The sequence below is a fragment of the Dasypus novemcinctus genome, chromosome 27, assembly GCF_030445035.2.
Source record: "Dasypus novemcinctus isolate mDasNov1 chromosome 27, mDasNov1.1.hap2, whole genome shotgun sequence".
Lineage (NCBI taxonomy): Eukaryota > Metazoa > Chordata > Mammalia > Cingulata > Dasypodidae > Dasypus > Dasypus novemcinctus.
In genome coordinates this window covers 26,538,742-26,558,059 of record NC_080699.1, presented here as the reverse complement: position 1 = coordinate 26,558,059, position 19,318 = coordinate 26,538,742, and the positions used below count along the sequence as shown (strand labels likewise).

Here is a 19,318-nt window from a genome sequence, read left to right as displayed (position 1 = left end):
TATACCAGGGATCTGCAAACTTTTCCATAAAAAGTCAGATGGTTGGACATGGTGGACGATGGGTATGGGGAAAGGCAGGAAGAGATGAGAGGTGGAGGCGTCTTTGGGACATGGAGCTGCCCTGGATGGTGCTTCAGAGGTAATCACCGGACATTGTAAATCCTCACAGGGCCCACTGGATGGAATGGAGGAGAGTATGGGCCATGATGTGAACCATTGTCTATGAGGTGCAGAGGTGCCCAAAGATGTACTTACCAAAAAAAAAAAAAAAAAAAAGTCAGATGGTAATAGTTTAGGTTTTCAGGCTATAAAGACTCTGACCCCACTACTCAGCTATGCTATGTAGCACAAATTAACTACAGATAATACATAAATGAATGGGCATGATTATGTGCAGTAAGACAAACTCTAAGATGGACTCCATGATTCCTACTGTCTGGAATACATACATTGTATAAATTCTTTCCCTCAAGTGTGCACAGAATCTGTGAATATGATTAGGTTACTAATCAGTTAATTTTGGGTTTAACAAAAGGGAAATTGTCCTTGGTGGACCTATTTTAGTCATAAGAGCCTTTAACAGAAAGTACATTATCAGAGAGAAGTAATAGCCTGGAAGAAAGCAGACATCCAGGCTATGAACTACCTATGAGGACCACGTGGCAAAGACTTGTTAGTGTTCTCCAGTTTTGCTAAGAGCAGTCTGTAGCCAATTAGCAAAAAGATGGGATCTCAGTTACACAGCTGCATGGCAACAAGTTCTGCCAATAACCAGTGAGTTTGGAAGAGGACCATGAGCCTCAGATGACAATGCAGTCCAAAACAACACCTTGATTTCTGTCTGGTGAATACAGGATCCAGGTAAACCACACCCAGACTCCTGAACCACAGAAACTGTGAGATAATAAATTTGTGTTGTTTTAGGCACTATCTTTGTGTTAATTTGTTATTCAGTGATAGAAAACTAAAACACTGTGTTTTAATACAACTTTATTTACAAAAACAGGCAACAGCCTGGACATCACCTGGAGGCTGTAGTTTGTTGGCCTCTGAGCTATACCAAATCATATGCCAATGAATATGACTGCTGTTATATTCTTCTGTGGGCCTGATATAAGCTCATTCTAGTATTGACAATAATAGTATATATGGCCACTTCCTGATAATATCCTCACGGCATTGTGGATTTCTATGACAAGTATTTTAATCCTGACATATATTCTTTATTATTCAACATTCAAACATCAATTTTATTTGTAATCCAGTAATTTAAGAGATAATGTATAGCTCTAAAAAAGGTTACATATATAAAATCTTTACCAATGACTTAGTCTTAGTCACTAACTCAGTATTTATTCTATAATTGAAAAAAGTTCACCTTTTGTTTGTTTGTTTAACATGACTACTCAACTTACTTGCACAAAAGTCTGGAATCGAGAATCCTTTTTCTGACGCGACTTTATCATTTCCAGGGCAAAAGGCTGGTTACTGCAAAAGGTAGCAGCAGCATGCTTCAACTTCTCTTCTCCTGCTCCACTGAACTGTGCCAAGAATGCAAAGGAAACAACAGAGAGAAGGGGATACTGAGCTTATATAATGTCAGGCAAAATGGCAGACAAACACAATTCTTTCCAATATTGGCATAAGTATTTTCAACTGACAAAAATACGTAGAACTATATATCTATGTGAAGTATCAATGTTTATCCATTTAAAAGATCTGACCCTAATAAATTCAGACCTTTTCTGATCCTATTCCCATGTTTTCTTGTTTGTATGTTAACACAATACATTACCTTTTGTAAGTGTATCTATATCACTTCTAAATTAGATGGAAAAGTTGATGGTTGGGGATTATGAGGCACTAAAGACCTGGGAACTGAAATTACATTTTTATTTTCTTAGATCCTGTCAGCGGCACAAAAATTATTCTCTGACTGTTCCAGGAAGCAAATCCCTGGGATCCCAGATTTATTTCCTACTCCCTATAAGACTCAGGGCAGGTCATAACTTTTCTAGGTCACAATCAAATTAAATCACTTCTGCTTCACTCATACAGAGGCTACAGCCAGCTTAGGGGAAATTCAAAACTTTATGAACCTCTTTTGCTTAAAGGTATACTTTTAATTAATGCTTTTTATTTTTTAATTTTAAGTTTGTGTATAGCATGATTTTAAAGTTCCTGCTAAAATTCCTAACCAGTGTTTCCTTCATAACAAGTGCTCTTATAAGTGTGGGTCAAGTAAACTTTTTTAATACCATCTCAACATTCCTAATTATTGCTTTATGGTTTACAAAGAGGTTTTCCATACAATCTCACATTTAAAGTCATATTACCAAAAGGTTTGAATATGAAAATATTTTATGAAAAAATCCTTTTGCAGTGGATTTATAGATAAATTCAGAGTATTTTTTTTTAAGTAGAACATAAAGTGTTATTTTAATGGGTTGCTCCCATGTCTTAGTCTTAACATAAATATAATACTCAAGATGTCCAAAGATGAGACAGGCAGCATTTCTGGTAGGGTAGTCGGTGAAAACACTACACAAATACTAAGAGCAGCTGAGTTTACAAAAGAAAATAATGCTCCCAACCTCAATCAGCTTTACAGTCATTTTCCAAGTAGCTTAAGTATACATAAAATGATCTGAAAGGACCAATACCTGAACAACACTCCAAAACTATTTAAAAAAATATATATAGCAGGGGTAAATCTAAAGACCTATTTATGATTTTTGCTTTTAGGATTTCTGGCTAATGCTGTTCTCTAATTCTTTATAGCTAACAGTTACAAACCAGACTGATTAGTTCATTCTGTTTTTTCCTAAACTTTTTACAGGAATGTCATATTGACCAAGAATGCATTTCTTTTTGCAAGTTCTTAAAGGCTTTTTTGCCCCACTCTGCTCACAGGTTTCTCCACCTTATTTTACCAGGTAGTATATTTATGCAGTCCAATGATAAGAGAACCAATTGCACTTCATTATCTTATTATTGATGAAATATTACTTGACACTTGGTGTTAAACATTATTTATAGTAGGTGCAAATGAAATTGCTTAGGAATCAAGACATGATATTTTAAGTCCATATGACTTACAAACCTTTTATTCCAAGGATGTCATGGAACTGATGCCACATTATGCCACATTACAAAATTATTGTCTTATAAAACTTTCAATTTTCTTTTTCAAGTTGAGGAGTGTGCTGTTAAGCCAGTAGAGCTCAGTTATAACTTTTACTTTTACACAAAGATCAAGATGTAAGGTAAGCCACATACCATAGAGTAGTTAAAGATTAAATTCAATTTTTCAGCCAAGTTAAATCTCTTGATAACAATGATGCCAAAATAGGCCAAGGGTAGAAAATGTTTTTTTTATTATTTCTTTTTCTTTTTTTTAACTTTATACTGTACATTAATATTGACTGATTGATGTATATTGATTGAAAATATAAAGATAATTAAAAAATAAAAAAATACAGTTGAATAAAAACACATTTCTCAATTAAATATACTGGATACATATCAAAAAATTTTTTGAATCATACAATAGATTATACAATATATTTGGTTCATAGTAACATAATCATACAGTATTTGTCTTTTTGCACTTAGCTTGCTTTGTTCAACATAATGCCCTCCGGGTAGAAAATACTTTTAAGTTCAGTAAATGCAATGTGAGACTGGGTTATGATTCCTCACTCTTGTTATATGAACTAAGTGGTCTACTAATTGAATCAGTAGATTCTGGGCCATGATCTTAACATCAAGGAAAGGAGTAAGGTGAAAATTCCTTTAATAAACTTTCTAGTTTTCAATCTCTTAAAAAGTTATAATTGCAGAATCACCAAAATATTGCTGCATTCTCCTAAACTAGTCTATATATTAAAGTAAATTTCTGTGGGCATTACCTCAACAGTTCCTGTTCAACTTGGAAGATTCTGAGATCTACATGACAGACTTTTCTACTATTCGCAGGCTTAACTATAGACTTTCTTAAAAAGTTTGAGTCAAACCCACTTTCCCCTAGGGATGTTTTCTATGTTATAATTTAGGTTTCTCTGTTGTATGTCCCCATAACAACCTGTTCTCTTCCCTTTTTGTAGCACTAATCATACTTAAAATAACTAATGACTGCTTTCCCATTGATTATTAACTCCATGAGGGAATGAGACATGCTTCCTTTGATCACCACTGTATCCCCAGCACCTACCACAGTGCTTGGTACAAAAATATATACTTTCAAGTATATACTGACTAAAAGTCAGACAGAAGGACAAACAGAATTATATCCTGTGGACTTGTTCCTGATACTGCAAATAAGATTAAGCAATTTTTACTTCTCTAATATTGTGATGATAGTTCTGGATCTATACTACTGCCTAATGCTGTACAGTAAAACTCTTAAATTTGGGAAACAAATGATGGCTAAAATTCTACATCAGTTAAATTATCTCAAGAACCATTTTACTTTAAATTCTTAAAGCACAAAGAACTAGTATCTTTACTTCAATGAAAGAGAACACTTATTTTGATTGAACAGACATTAGAAGGCATTAATCAAGAGAATACACACTCTGGACCCTTCTCAGCCTTACTGAAGAAGTATGCATATTTTGAAAAGTTACTCACTCAACCTTGATTCTGATTATCGACTGTCTATAAGAATATTAAAAAGAAACAGAAAATTTCCTTACCCAGGTCAGCAAATCTTCCCCAATCTGATCAATTACAGAAGTCTCATTCCTCTTTCGAACAGCCTTCATTTGCTCATTCAACCCAACTAAGGGAAAAAAGTAAAGGAAAAATTTAAGTGTGCACTCATTTTAGGCTGAATTTACCAAAAAGATAAATTTTCAAAGAAAGAATTTTCAGAGAAGTATAGCTAGTTCCAATCTCCTTCAACATGAATCTGGATACAATGCTGATACATCTAGATAACCAACTTCTATCTGAAAAACAGGTGCCAAATCATAAAACAACATTTTTTGAAACCAGCACATTGTATACAGTATAGCTGCATCAAATAAACATTTACTGTCAAGGCTCTATCTATATCCATGCTCAAAAGGACTTAAATTTAAATAGTACAAGTCTGTCCACTGGCCCTCTCACAATGTATACGGCTATGGGCAATGGATATAATCAAGCCTGAATCTGTCAATACATTCCAGTGAAACCTAAGATCACCCACAAAGAAGTAAAAGACATTAATGTGGCAGATAGGAAGTGGGAGGTGAGGGCATCCTTGAGGAAAAGAAAAATTGAAAAATTAATTACAGGTCATAGAGAAATGGATTTACAAAGACAGGAACTCATCCTTTTGTCTATAAATGTCCAAAATGATACAACCAGGGAAAGTCAGGAAGGTAGAATTTTTATATATTTACTCAGGTGTCCCAAACAACAAAACAGTAAAATAATTTAATTCATGAAAATTACCCCAATATGGGATTACACATTGTATATTACTATATATATATATATATATAAATATATATATGTGTGTATTATCATGTAGGATATATATTTTAAAAAACACATGTAGGATGCAGACGGGGCTCTATTGACTGAGCTCCCGTCTACCACACGGGAGGTCCCAGATTTGGCTCCCAGTACCTCCCAAAGACAAGCAAGACAGCGAGTTGACCTGATGGGCAGGTGCAGAAAGCTGACACAACAAGATGACACAACAAAAGACATAAGGAAAACATAATGAGAGATACAACAAAGCTGGTCCTGCATTAGAGGGATATATATTTTAAAAGACTTATGTGGGAAGCAGATGTGGCTCAAGCAATTGAACTCCCACCAACCACATGGAAGGTCCCAGGTTCAGTTCCCAGTGCCTCCTAAAAAGAAGATCAGCACACAACAAACAAACACAACAAATACAAATAATGGGGAAACGGACTTGGCCCAGTGGTTAGGGTGTCCACCTACCACATGGGAGGTCCGCGCTTCAAACCCTGGGCCTCCTTGACCCATGTGGAGCTGGCCCATGCACAGTGCTCACGCGCACAAGGAGTGCCCTGCCAGGCAGGGGTGTCCCCAGCGTAGGAGTGCCCCATGCGCAAGGAGTACCTCCGTAAGGAGAGCCGCCCAGCGCGAAAGAAAGTGCAGCCTGCCCAGGAATGGCGCTATCCACACTTCCCGTGCCGCTGATGACAACCGAAGCGGACAAAGAAACAAGACGCAGCAAATAGACACAGAGAACAGACAAGAACAGACAACCGGGGGAGGGGGTGGAATTAAATAAATAAATAAATCTTAAAATTAAAAAAAAACAAATAATGGGGGGGAATAAATAATAAATCTTAAAAATAAATAAAATGTTAAAAAGCATATACACTGCAAATAATATGAAATTTAAGTAAAGTTTCAAGGGTAATTTTAACTAATCATATTTTTCACCTTACACATTGATTTTAGACCCTAAGCCCTGTGGTTAGCACTTTGTAAACAAAAGACTGATTGTAGGAAAAATATATATATGCAAAGTTCTCATCATTTCTTTCTTTATAATATGGGCTTACATATAATTTCAAGGATGCTAACATGGATACATTTACAAAAGTTACTATTATGATGCCTTCAATGCTCACAATATTTTCTCTATGGAAATGTCAGAATCGATTTCTCTTACTATGAAGTTGAAGAATATCTTCCAAGTTTGAAAAAATTTTCCGTAGTTCTAAAGGTGAGAGAATTCCTTCTCTAGACACTCGCTGATAGAACACTTGATCAAGAACCTTCAGTGTTCGAACATGAGCTCTTTCAGTGTAGAACAACTCTAAGCAGGAAAAAAAAGATACATGGCATGTTAACTCCCTTAGAATAATTCCATGGGACCAAACATAAGTTTTAACTGGAATTAAGTAGCAAATAAGTTAAAAAATAAATTATTTCATTTAGTGTTTTCAATGGCTCTAAAGTCACCTTTTGGAGTCCATGAAACTCTCCTACATACTGGCTCTGAGATCACTTAAATGAAAAAAAAACATCATTCAAAACTATTTTGTGGAAACCAACGTCTGGCTATGAACAACAGCAGCAGAAGCCACTGCAGCCACCAAGAGGTTTCTCTGGCCAGTGCTGATTACATCAGTCAACAATATATTTTTGCTAACCTCTTGGAGGTCTTTTTTGGCAAAAAAAGAAATGTGCATTCTCATGGTTGGCCTGGACGTTGCAAAAGAGACTATTTTGTTCAAAAAGAAAGTTGATGAAATAGTTACTACTATTCCCATTATAAGTTTCAACATAGACACTGTAGAGTACAAAAACATTTAGCTTCACCATGTGGGACATAGGTGGCCAGGACAAGATTCATTCATACTCTGTGGTGCTATTACTTCCAGAACACACAAGGTCTGATCTTTGTGGTTGACAGCAATGATCAAGAGTGTGTGAATGAGGTCTGCAAAGAGCTCATAAGGGTATCGGCAGAAGATGAGCTCAGGGATGCTCAGGGACATTGTCTTACTAGTGTTCACTAACAAGCAGGATCTTCCCAACGTCATGAATGGCTGCTGAAATCACAGATTTCATTCTCTGTGCCAAAGAAACTGGTACATTCAGGCCACTAGTGGGGACAGGCTTTATGAAGGACTGGACTGGTAGTCCAATCAGCTCTGGAATCAGAAGTGAACCAAGAACATGTCCTCCTCCCTCTCTTCCTCCTCTCCCTCTTACCTCTTTCTCTTCGCCCTTTGCTTTACTCTCACGTGGTAAAATATGCTACTCTATGGTAGGGAGTGCCAGAAGCTGTTTCCATGGGTATTTTGGTCACAAGTACATATTGCACCATGCTGTAGGTGTGGCAGACACAGCCTGTAAACAGGCGTTTTATTCAATATAGTTTTTTTTTCCCAGTGAGGCAGTTTCCAGCACTCATATGCAATATTACTCAGCTTTGCTTTCTTTTTTTTTTTTTTTTAAAAAAAAAGAAAGAAATTCAACTCGCTGTTGAGTACTGAGAAGGGATTTCAGGCACCTGAGCTTCCAGCAGTTACTAGGTTAGAAGAACCGAGTGTGCTTCCTTGGCTCTAGATCTTGTCAAGATCCATTTTGGTAGCTGGTTTCACCAAATGGTTTCAATGTATTTTTAAAAATAGTTAAAACTAAAAGATAAGGAGAACAATTGAACACACAGAACGGAAAAATATGCCTAGTGCAGGTTTTGCTGTAACAACCTGAATAATGGGGCACCCATCTATCTATATATATATGAAAATAGCTTTCACTCCCTCCTCCTGCAAGGGTCAGATTTGCCACAGGAAAAAAACAACCTCTATTCTTTTTTCCTTTTGTATTTTGATAAACAATGAAGAAGCTGAAGCTGTTAAACTTCATCTTGGGGAAAAACAACTTCAGAACTGGTTTATTTGGTATTGTGGAACTTCTTACTGCTTTCAATACAAAATTAGGAATCAACTGTTTTGTATACTTGCTTTTGGTTTTCATTTTGACAAGCACTATAATTATAGCTATTAGAATAAAATCTTTTAACTATTAAAAAAATTTTATATTTAAAATTTGTATTTAAAAGTTGACTATATACTCCCAAAATCATCCCTCTTTTTATGAGTACCTATCACAACTACAACATCAGAGAACTGTAAACCCAAACATCATACAGCCCCCAAATTGAGACTTTTAAGAAATAATAGTGGTTTTAGTTATCTTATCTGCCTATAAACACTCATTATTGGAGGCATAATTTGTTATTTCACTATGATTCAATTTTATTAAAGACAGGAAGGATATTTATTCAATTAACACCCTATGGACAGTATTGGGTACAGCAGCCTCATATGTGCTAGGGTAAAGGAAAACCTGGATGCTAGTTTTTCCCTCCTTACTTATCAAGGGTATGTTCCTGATTAACTCAATTACTCTGTGGGCCTTAGCTTCCTCATTGATAATCTATGAATAAAAATAACTTAATTTGAAACTAAAGGGATGGGGCAAATGGTATCTCAAGAATTTCTCAGTTTAAGACCTATAACGGTATTTATCTTAAGCATACTGAAGGCTAAACCCCTTTCCCTATTAAATTACTAATAAGAATCAGAAAAGCATTTGCATTTTTTGATTGAAAAGTTCAAGAATCATCTATTAACAGTTAAATTTTCTCTAAAAGAAAATTTAACGCCACAGCTAAGGGGTTTATTTTATTCCTATAATACTTAACATTTGTGAAAAAGAACAACAAAAAGCAAACTGATTAGACTCACCATTGATCACCTCTTGCCTTTTGATCTCACAAGGTTTTAGTACCAATAACACTTCTCGACTAACAAGCTGCTGCCAGTTGGGTGGATCTGTCTCTAAGTCATTTTCAAATTGTTCATCCTCACTTTGACTTTCTCCAAAAGCTATGCTGTCAAACCTAATGAAGAGAAAATTACGAATTCTATTTAAGGACATCAGTTAGGTAGACACTGTGACTAGTCCAATAGTGGACAGTATAGTAAATCCATCAGATTTCTCAAGTATTGCTTGGCAGAGCCTAAACATCATCTTCTATTAAACGGCTCACATTTGTTTTATGCCCCTTAATATACAATTTTTTAATGATTTGCATTTATTAAGAATTTTCTTTTATACTAACAGACTTGTTTACAGGTTTTTTTTCCCTTTAAAACTGGACTTGGGGGAAAAAAGATTTCTTTCTTAAAATGTGCCTTTACTGAATGCTACATAAGGATTACTTACTTTCGAAAGGGCTTTGGTGTCCCATGTTCAGGCACCCTAAAAACAATGAAGAATAAAGAGTCAACATAAAAACCAAATAGTGATCAAGAAATTGTGATCAAAGATACTCTGGGTTAAACCAGAATGGACTGAAAATCAATTCTTTTGGAGATTAAAATGATTTGTAAATTGAAGAAAATTTCAGTACCTAATATTTACTACAAGTTCTAGTTTTTCCCCTAAAAATAACATAGACAAAAATGTTAAAAGGAACAGAAATAATACACAATTCAAAAATATCACTTAATTACCTTTCAGCTTCATATTCCTCTTCCTGCACTTGGTCTAATGGAGGAGGTGGGAAATCAAAGATGGTATTGGGAGTACGAGGTGTGCCATCTAAGGAGTCTCCAGATGCTGGTGCTTCTCCAACTTGCTTTAATCCTGAAAAGATAAAAGTCAGACATCTGAATGGTATTAACACTTAATAAAGTCACTGATTTCAAAATAAAGACTTAGTACCCCAAAGAGCTTCAACTTATCCACATTCTTATTTCAATAACTGCAGGTTAACTAGAACCAAATTTCTAATATATAACATTTTTTAATGCACTTAATAAATAGGAAAAACATTTTAAAAACTCAAAAGTAAGACATGGCAATAACTCAAATGTTCCAGAAGAGCTTATGAGGAGCAACATTCTCCCACCCTAGCCCTTTCTACCCTCAGTACCAACCCTTTTCTTGGGTTTCAAATTTTAATTTTTTTAGGGATCCAACTCAAAATAATAACCTCATACCTCTTTTTCTTGATTTATTATCTTTCAGTATAGCTATATATTCCCCCTCTGAATATGTTGCTCACTTACACATCCCCATCTTCCCTCTCCTCCCATTTCCTTCCAATGTTTAACAGTTCTACTATTTTGCTAGCTGTTATTGATTATCACCTACATTTAAAAGGTAGTATTATATCTATAGTTTTGCTCCATAAAGGAGTTAGTATCTCAGCTCTCCTCTATAACAGACTAGGTATTTAGTGTCCACATCCTTCCCTCTAATTACATTTCTTTCCTTCTACCTTTCATTTCTTTCAGCTATCCTTTTGCTTTTATTAAGAGAATTTTTTACATTTATAATCTGATCAGCAGCCACAACTAATATTTTGTCCTCTGCCTATGATTCTAAAAGTTTGAAAAGTAGTAAAGAATGCTAACATTATTATGACTATATATATATAGTTTCAAAATATAATATACAACATACACAAACATATTGCTCCTTCTAAGTTACTAGGTATGCTAGTTAGGATTATATTAGGTTGGTGCAAAAGTAATAGTGGTTTTGCATTGTTGAAATTTGCCATTTGGTATTGGCACACATTCTTAAATAAATGTGGTTATGTTATACATCATTTTAATGTGCATTTCTTGCTTTTTTTTTTTTGCTAATGACTTATTACTTGCTGTTAATACTTATTTTAGACTATAGAAATGATGTTAGACAAAAAGCAAATTGGAGCAATTTACTTATTTGAGTTTAAAATGGGTCATAAAGCAGCAAAAACAACTCACAACATGAACACATTTGGCCCAGGAACTGCTAAGGAATGTACAGTGCAAAGGTAATTCAAGAAGTTTTGCAAAGGAGACAAGAGCCTTGAAGACAAGAGCCAGCCATCAGAAGCTGCTGACCAATTGAGAGCAATCATTGAAGCTGATCCTCTTCAACTACACAAGAAGTTGCCGAAGAACTCAACATCGTCCATTCTACAGTTGTTTGGCATTTGAAGTAAACTGGAAAAGTGAAAAAGCTTAATTGGGTGCGTTATGAGCTGACTGAAAATTTTAAAAAATTGTCGTTTTGAAGTGTCGGCTTCTCTCATTCTACCCAACAACAATAAATCATTTCTTGATCAGATTGGGACGTGCAACAAAAAGGAGATTTTATATGACAACTGGCAATGACCAGCTCAGTGGCCCGAGAAGAAGCTCCAAAGCACTTCCCAAAGCAAAATTTGCATCCAAAAAAGGTCAGGGTCACTGTGTAGTGGTCTGCTGCCAGTTTGATCCACTACAGCTTTCTGAATCCCAGCAAAACCATTACATCTGAGAAGTAGGCTCAGCAAATCGATGAGATGCACCAAAATCTGCAACACCTGGAACTGGCATTGGTCAAGAGAAAGGGTCCAATTCTTCTCCATGACAACTCCTACCACATATCATACAATCAACACTTCAAAAGTTGAATGAATTGGGCTACAAAGTTTTGCCTCATCTGCCATATTCACCTGACCTCTCGCCAACAGACTACCACTTCTTCAAGCATCTCAACAACTTTTTGCAGGGAAAATGCTTCCGTAACCAGCAGGATGCAGAAAATACTTTCCAAGAGTTTGTTAAATCCCAAAACATGGATTTTTATGCTACAGGAAAAAGCAAACTTATTTCTTGTTGGCAAAAATGTGTTGATTTTAATGGTTCCTATTTTGATTAATAAAGATGTGTTTGAGCCTAGTTATAATGATTTTAAAATTTAGTCTGAAACCGCAATTCCTTTTGCACCAACCTAATATTTTTTCTTCTACTGATTCAATGATGCAACCCCTGGGCCAGCTGAAACAGAATGCATATTATATAAAGTCATATGCTTCACAATTTCTTTATGTTCACGCCACTTACTGTTCCATGTTTAAATCATGTCTTGCTCTCTTATACAGCTCTTTGTTTTTCCTAGCATTTCTATATGCCTTACTTTCTTTGCTCCTGAAATCGTCTCAAAATTTTCATCTGCTACATTATACTATCAACTCCTTTAAATCTCCATTTTCCTTAAAATGCTCCAATCTGGAGCAGATACTCCCTTGGCCTGTTAACACAGCCATCATACTAGAACTTCCTTTCACTGCTTCCCAGGCTGTTTCCTTAAACCCATGGCATTTTATTAATTTTTCTCTCATTTTGTTGGAATATATATGCTCAAGTAAATTTCAAGGGAAGCATCACTTCAGTTAAACTGAATGCTTACATCTCTGAAAATGTCTTTATTCTTTCCTTTTATTTGATGGTTAGTTCGGATGGATATAGAATTCTAAATTCAAAACCATTTTCTTTCAGAAAGTTGAAAGCATTGCTCCTTTGTATTCTAGCACCCAATGTTAAAATGATAAGTGCAAAGCAGTATAATCTTCGTTTCTTTTCTCTTAGAAGCTTTTAGGATTTTTCTTTATTGCTGGTACACTGAGATTTCCAAGGATATTTTAGGTATGAGTCTTTTTTATTATTCATTATAATTGGGTCCCAGTGAGCCCTTTTAACCTGAAAATATATATTCTTTATAAACTCTGGGAAACTTTCTTCTATTATTTCCTTTTAACTACCTCTCTTCCATTTTCTCTGTTGACTTTTTCTGATAGAGACATGTTTTGGACCTCTATAGTGATTCTCCATATATTTCTTTTCTCTCAATTTCTATCTCTTGATATTTCTGATCTATGCTCTAAAATATTTCCTCACTTTATTTTCAAGGATAATTTTCCACAAACCCTTTGATACTCCCTAATCCCCTTCTCCTTGAGTAGAGGCTAGTTTTAGTGACGTGCTTCTAATAAACAGACTAAAGCAGCACTGACAGTGTGCATCTACAGAGAGTAAATCACAAAAGACATTGATCCTTCCTTCTTACTTTCTCTTGGATCACACTGGGAGAAGACAGCTACCATGTCATGGAACTCCCAAGCAGCTCTATGGAGAGGCCCATGTGGTGGAAAGACAAGGTTTCAAGGAAGCACCTGAGGTTTCCTGCCAAGATCCACCTGACTGAGCATGGAAGTGGTTCCTCCAGGCCCAGATAAGCTTTCAGATGATTACAACCCTAGCTGACATCTTCACTTATTAGTGATCCCAAGTCAGAACCGACCAGCTTAAACTACTCTTGAGGTTCTCACCCACTGAAAATGTTCTTTTGTTGTAAGTCATTAAGTTTTGGGGTTATTAGTCACAAAGCAAGAGATAACTAATACAATGGTTATTGTAATGTTTTTAATAGTTAAATTAAAAGGAAGATTTTTTTGGTTTCTGAATGCTCCTTTTTCACAGCATCCTATGTTTGTTTTAGCACTGTAACAACTTCTTTAATTTCCCCAAGCATACTATCTAAAATAGAGGGTTTTTGTTTTTTTTTTAAGTTTCCAAAATTATCTTTTTTCTTCTGGGGGCAGTATTTTTGTTTCTTTTGAATTCTCCCTTTTATGCCACTTTCTTAAATGCTTGAAATTAAATATTATCTTTGATCTTGACTGGCAAATTTTGTTGTAAATAATGATGGTCGTATTTTAAAATATAAAATTGGGTAGCTGGTTTGGTTTTCTTCTGTTGCTGAGTATGAAAATAGATCTGTTTCAGTTGGAAGCTCTCCAAACATGAGCAGGATAGGTCTCCTGCAGGTCTACTGCCAGACCCTAGTCCCCCAAACGTTAGAACTTCAAAGAACCAAAATCCACAGTTGAAAACTTAAGTTCTCCTGAACAATTCATGCAATTTCTCCATAAAAGAGTATACTCATTTTCTTCTAGCACATAAATGAGGACGGTTTATATTCTACAATGTAGGGATCAGAAGCTGACACAGTTGTTTTAATTATAATCTTTCAATAATTTGTTACTTTCAGCTCTATTTCTTATTTGTGTACTCTGTAAACACATGCCAAAAGTCTCCCCAAGGTTCCAATGAACAGATCAGTTCCTACCTTGACCCCTTAAAAAAAGTATGGGCTCTTGTTCTTGTTCAATCTTGTTCACCTTCTATCTCCCAAATATTTCCTGAAATCTCATTTTCTTATAGCATCTTTTCTTCTTCTACTTCCCTTCTCTTAACTATTTTTGCTTATTCCTTTACCTACTAGGTTTTTATTTCAATTAAGTCAGGAGAGGCATGAAATATCAATGCATGTATTTAATTCAAAATGTTCAGAATTCCATACTTGATGAAATCCTCAAACTTTTCTCCAAATATCATCCCTACCTCTCTGCCTCAAATAGAAACCTATTTATCTAGCCCATGCGGGTTACCTGTTTTGATACAGTCCTCTCAAAGAATGACATGTCTCTCATAACCTATGCATTTCAGGGTAGAGATGAGATGGATATCCTTCCTGTTCTTCAAAACCACTTTTAGGGGCATTTTGGGCACCTGGAGTTGTCCTGAATGATATCCTGCCATAACCCACTAAATGGACTGAGAGAGAATGTAAACTACAACGTAAACAATAATCCATGCTATATATCAGTGCTCTAAAATGTATTCATCAAATGCAATGAATGTACCACACGAAAGAAGTTGTTGATGTGGGAGGAGTGGGAGGTGTGGGGAATGGGGTATATGGGAACCTCTTATTTTTTTTAATGTCACATTTTGTGTGATCTATTTATCTTTTAAAAAAAAAAGATAAATTAAAAAAACAAAAGCAAAAAAAAATTGCTTTTAGACTAGTATCTTTGCCTTTATCTTGTAAAATCTCTTGTTCCAATGAGGCATACACTCTCTGGATATAATCACAAGTTCTTCCTTCCTACAGCAATCATCGAGCAATACTAAACTTTTGGCTGTGAGCTCAGAGTTTTCCTCTCCATGTTGATATCACATCCCAGATGACCTTAAAACCCATGTGCGTTAGGCTGTTCCAAATCCTGGTTCGTTGGTTCCTTGACTTCTTCATTTTAGTAACCTCCTCTAGTCACCTCAGTGATGAACTCCCACAACCTGATCCTTGAATCTTGTCATCACCAAATACTGAACCACCTCAAAAATCACTAATACAGATAGGTACTTCCTTCTTTACCAAACAGCCTATTCTTCCAGCTCCCTTTTGTTTAAGAAACCCATTAAAACAAGTATGAAGAAATGTGATTAAGAATTCTGTTAAGTTCCTTTCCCAATTATCTACAGTTACTTTACCTCTTTCTTTAATCTTCAAACCCCCTGTACTTCTCCCTAAAACCTCATTCTCAGCTAATAACCTTACCCTACACATACCCTCTGCATTCCTTCTCCTTTCTCCTTCTCAAAACGTTCTCTCCTTCACATCCTCAGCCTTTCCTCTCAAGTAGCTTCTCTTCAGCATTAAAAAAAAAAAGTCTTATCTCACGTTTTTTAAAAGCATTCCTTAGACTCCCCCATCTGCCTCTTAACTACTGGCCAGTTCCTCAATACTCCTTCTACTTTTCTTTTATTGGACTAAGCACAGTCTGAATTTTTTATTTGATAACAGTCTCTATGAGACTATGCTCCATGAGGCAAACATCTGCGTACCATTATAGTATGCTAACATCTAGTACAAAGCTAATGCCCGACACAGAGCTTAATAATTATTTTTTTTTTGCAAGAATGAGAACTAGAATTTATCACTGTATAGATTTGTCCTGGTTGAAAACCATTAAGATAGCAAAATTAATTTAAACTTGGATTCAATCTAGATTAAAAGACAACTCCCACGGATGAGCCTCCCAGGCACTGAGGAATTATTACCAAGCGTCAACTAGTTATGGATCTCACTGACTGCCACAGTAAACAGGGCCTCAGCTCCAAAGATATCTGGACACTACTGGCATGGCAGATAACCCCAGGAATTCAGCATTTCTGTAAGTGGGCCTAACATGGGAATATATGATAAGACATCCCCCCAATGTATCCAAGTTAGATGCATTTATAATTTTCCTACATATGGTTTCTTATGCCCCTTTTATGTGAACCTATAATTAGTACTATACCCGTTAAACATGTACCCCAGAGACTTAAATCTTCCAACTGTTTCATACGCCAATGGAGCCCTGAATCTCAGCAGAGTTGTAGCCAGCACCTACTCTCCAGTTCATCAGACTTATCCAGGACAACTAAGAAAAAGATGATGATGGACAATACCCATCCCAAAAAACAGACAGAGTATCTACAACTGTAAGGAAGACAGTTTCATCCACCTGACCCATGGGATTTGTAGCAGTTTGATATAGTTATGAATTCCAAAAATAGATTTTGGATTATGTTTATAAACTGGTCTGTACCTGGCCATGATTAAATTATGATTAGGGCTTTGATTGGGCCACATCAGTAGGGCATTGAGTCCCCACCCACCAAGGGGTGGGTTTGCCATGTCTTTCATCTGACATGGCAAAGGAAAGAGTTGGAGCTTTTTGATGCTGGAGGTTTTTGATGTTGGAATTTGATGCTAAAGTCTTAAGCAGAAGCTTCAGGAAGTAAGCACACAGAGGAGAGAGAAGCAAGCCCAGGGAAGAGAGGAACCCTGAGCCTGGAGAGAAGCAAGCCCTGGGAAGAGAGGAACCTTGAGCCTGGAGAGGAGCAAGCCCTGGGAAGAGAGGAACCTTGAGCCTAGAGAGGAGCAAGACCTGGGAAGAAAGGAACCCTGAGCCCAGAGAAACGCACAACCCAGGAAGAGAGGAACCTAGGAAGCCTGAACCTTTGCAGACATTAGCAGCCATCTTCCTCCAACACAGACAAAAGACTATCGTGAGTGTAGTAACATGATTTATGGCCTGGTAACTACCCCAAATAAATACCCTTCATAAAAGCCAACAGATTTCTGGTACTTGGCATCAGCACCCCTGATGCAAATACAGAATCTAAGCCCCTCTCACTCGGAAGCAGAGAGGGCATCACCACACCAAAACCCTCAAGACTAAGGAATGAATAAATATAAGGGGGAAATGCAACCATGGACTTAAGTAGACTTACAATTATAATAGTAATGGAAGAACTCGTAACATTTATATAAGGGCAAGGGTCACCAGAGGTTCTGTAGAGAGGAAGAGGTATAACATGGGACATTTGGGACATTGGAATTGTTCTGTGTAGCATTGCAATCACAGATACAAGCCATTATGTTTCGTAAAAACCTACAAAATTGTGCGGGACAGAGTGTAAACCACAATGCAAACTATAGAACATGGTTAGTAGCAATACTTCAATATGTATTCATCAATTGTAATGAATGTACCACACTAACGAAAGATGTTCTAAATGGGGGAGAATGTAGGAGGGGGAGATGTGGGGTATAAGGGAATCCCCGATATTTTTGATGTAACATTTATATAATCTAAAGTTTCTTTAAAAATAAAAAATAAAATATTCTACCACTAGAATTTTTAGTGACTGTGTTTGCTTTAAAATCATGACAATTAAGTTGAGCATTAGCTTACCCGTATCATTCTCTTTCCCTCCTTCCTGGGAAAGAGTGAGTCCTGAAGCCAAAGAGGACATAGAATTGGCAGGCAGGTATCCAATTTCTGTTCCATCGTTTGCTAACCCACTCTGGCGCAACTTAGCAGAGTCCTGAGGTTCAGGACTCACAGATGATGGTGTAGATAAGTGTTTTGGGTGACGTTGCTTCTGTAATTCCATGGCTCTGCCAACTGAAGAGAAAGCAAGAGTTAAAGATCCATGTTGCGAAACAGTTTTTTAAAAAAGATAATGATATAAAAGCATCTGAAAAATGTCTGGAACATTGTGGGTCCTAGAAAAATATAAGATGAATTATTACACAGAATCAGGAACAGATGATAGGTAGGTAGGTAGGTAGGTAGGCAGGCAGGCAGGCAGGCAGATGGATGGTGAAAAAAGAGAAAGGCACAGGAAGGTAGACTAGCAGGGGGAGGAGATTGAGGGAGCATCAAGAGAAAAGGGAAGGAGTAGGTGGAAGATAAGGGAGAAAAGGAGGGTAGAGGTAGAAGAGAAAAATGGTCATGAAAGGAGGAGATGGAAGAGAAACAGTGGATACGGGAGCAGGAATGCTGAGACATAGACAGACATATAAGATGCTGTACTCATTTGTAAGAATGATAATAAAGCCCTTCAGCTCTATGAATGCTTATCAAGCCCCCCACCTCAATGTTCACAACTTTAGCATCACCTCAGAAACCATTCAGAGTAATTCCCAACCTGCTTTTTATCCCTGTTCACAGCAGTCACTACAAGAAGCTAGACTCTCAGATCACCATCCCCCACAGCACTGAAAAACCTCACACAGCTCTGTTCATCCCTACTTAACTCCCTCTTTCTAATCTCTAAAATTCTTCTTCTGTATTCCTGGGAACTCAAAGAATCTGTGCAATCCTTCATTTCTGGAAATTTCCTTCATCTTCTCAGTGTTTTTCAACAAGGCACACTGGCATTTGAGTGAAAATTCTTTACTGTGTGGAACATTCAGTATCACTATATCATAACCCCCTACCCCAACCATCACAGTATTTTCAAATGTGGTACTGCCAAGAGGTTGAAAACCACATGACCTCCTTAACCTTCCCTAGTGCCACCTTTCTGGGATCTCTCTAATGGAATCTCTCTCTTCAAGGGCCTGCGGATGGAAGAAGATCAGAAAAGAAAGCACAAGAGAGAGGTGGAAAGATTGTATTAAAAGTGTGGACACAGTGAGTAATGTATGTGTGAAGATGTAATATTAAAGTATTTTTGAGAGATCCATGCACACATTTTTAATTAAATAATCACAACTTAAATTCAAATAAAATCTGAATAGTTAAGTACAATTACAGACAATTAATGGGAAATTGTACTGCCATTAAAGACGTTTATGACAATTATGTAGCAACATG

The 19,318-nt window shown here is 36.5% G+C and overlaps 1 protein-coding gene and 1 pseudogene across 13 annotated transcripts in view; one reads left to right on the top strand and one right to left on the bottom strand.

Moving 5' to 3' along the window:
- The window catches only part of ARHGEF12 (Rho guanine nucleotide exchange factor 12), a 167,798-nt gene that overhangs the window by 22,415 nt on the left and 126,065 nt on the right, over window positions 1-19,318 (bottom strand). For all 13 annotated transcript variants that reach the window (XM_058289514.1, XM_058289516.1, XM_058289515.2 and 10 more), the window contains 7 exons: window positions 17,909-18,121; window positions 10,011-10,143; window positions 9,721-9,756; window positions 9,240-9,394; window positions 6,647-6,793; window positions 4,698-4,783; window positions 1,416-1,541 (listed from right to left, as the gene is read on the bottom strand). In XM_058289514.1, the coding sequence (XP_058145497.1) occupies window positions 1,416-1,541; window positions 4,698-4,783; window positions 6,647-6,793; window positions 9,240-9,394; window positions 9,721-9,756; window positions 10,011-10,143; window positions 17,909-18,121 (896 nt within the window). The remainder of the gene's footprint in view (window positions 1-1,415; window positions 1,542-4,697; window positions 4,784-6,646; window positions 6,794-9,239; window positions 9,395-9,720; window positions 9,757-10,010; window positions 10,144-17,908; window positions 18,122-19,318) is intronic.
- Window positions 6,924-7,650, top strand: LOC139437712 (ADP-ribosylation factor 2 pseudogene; annotated as a pseudogene).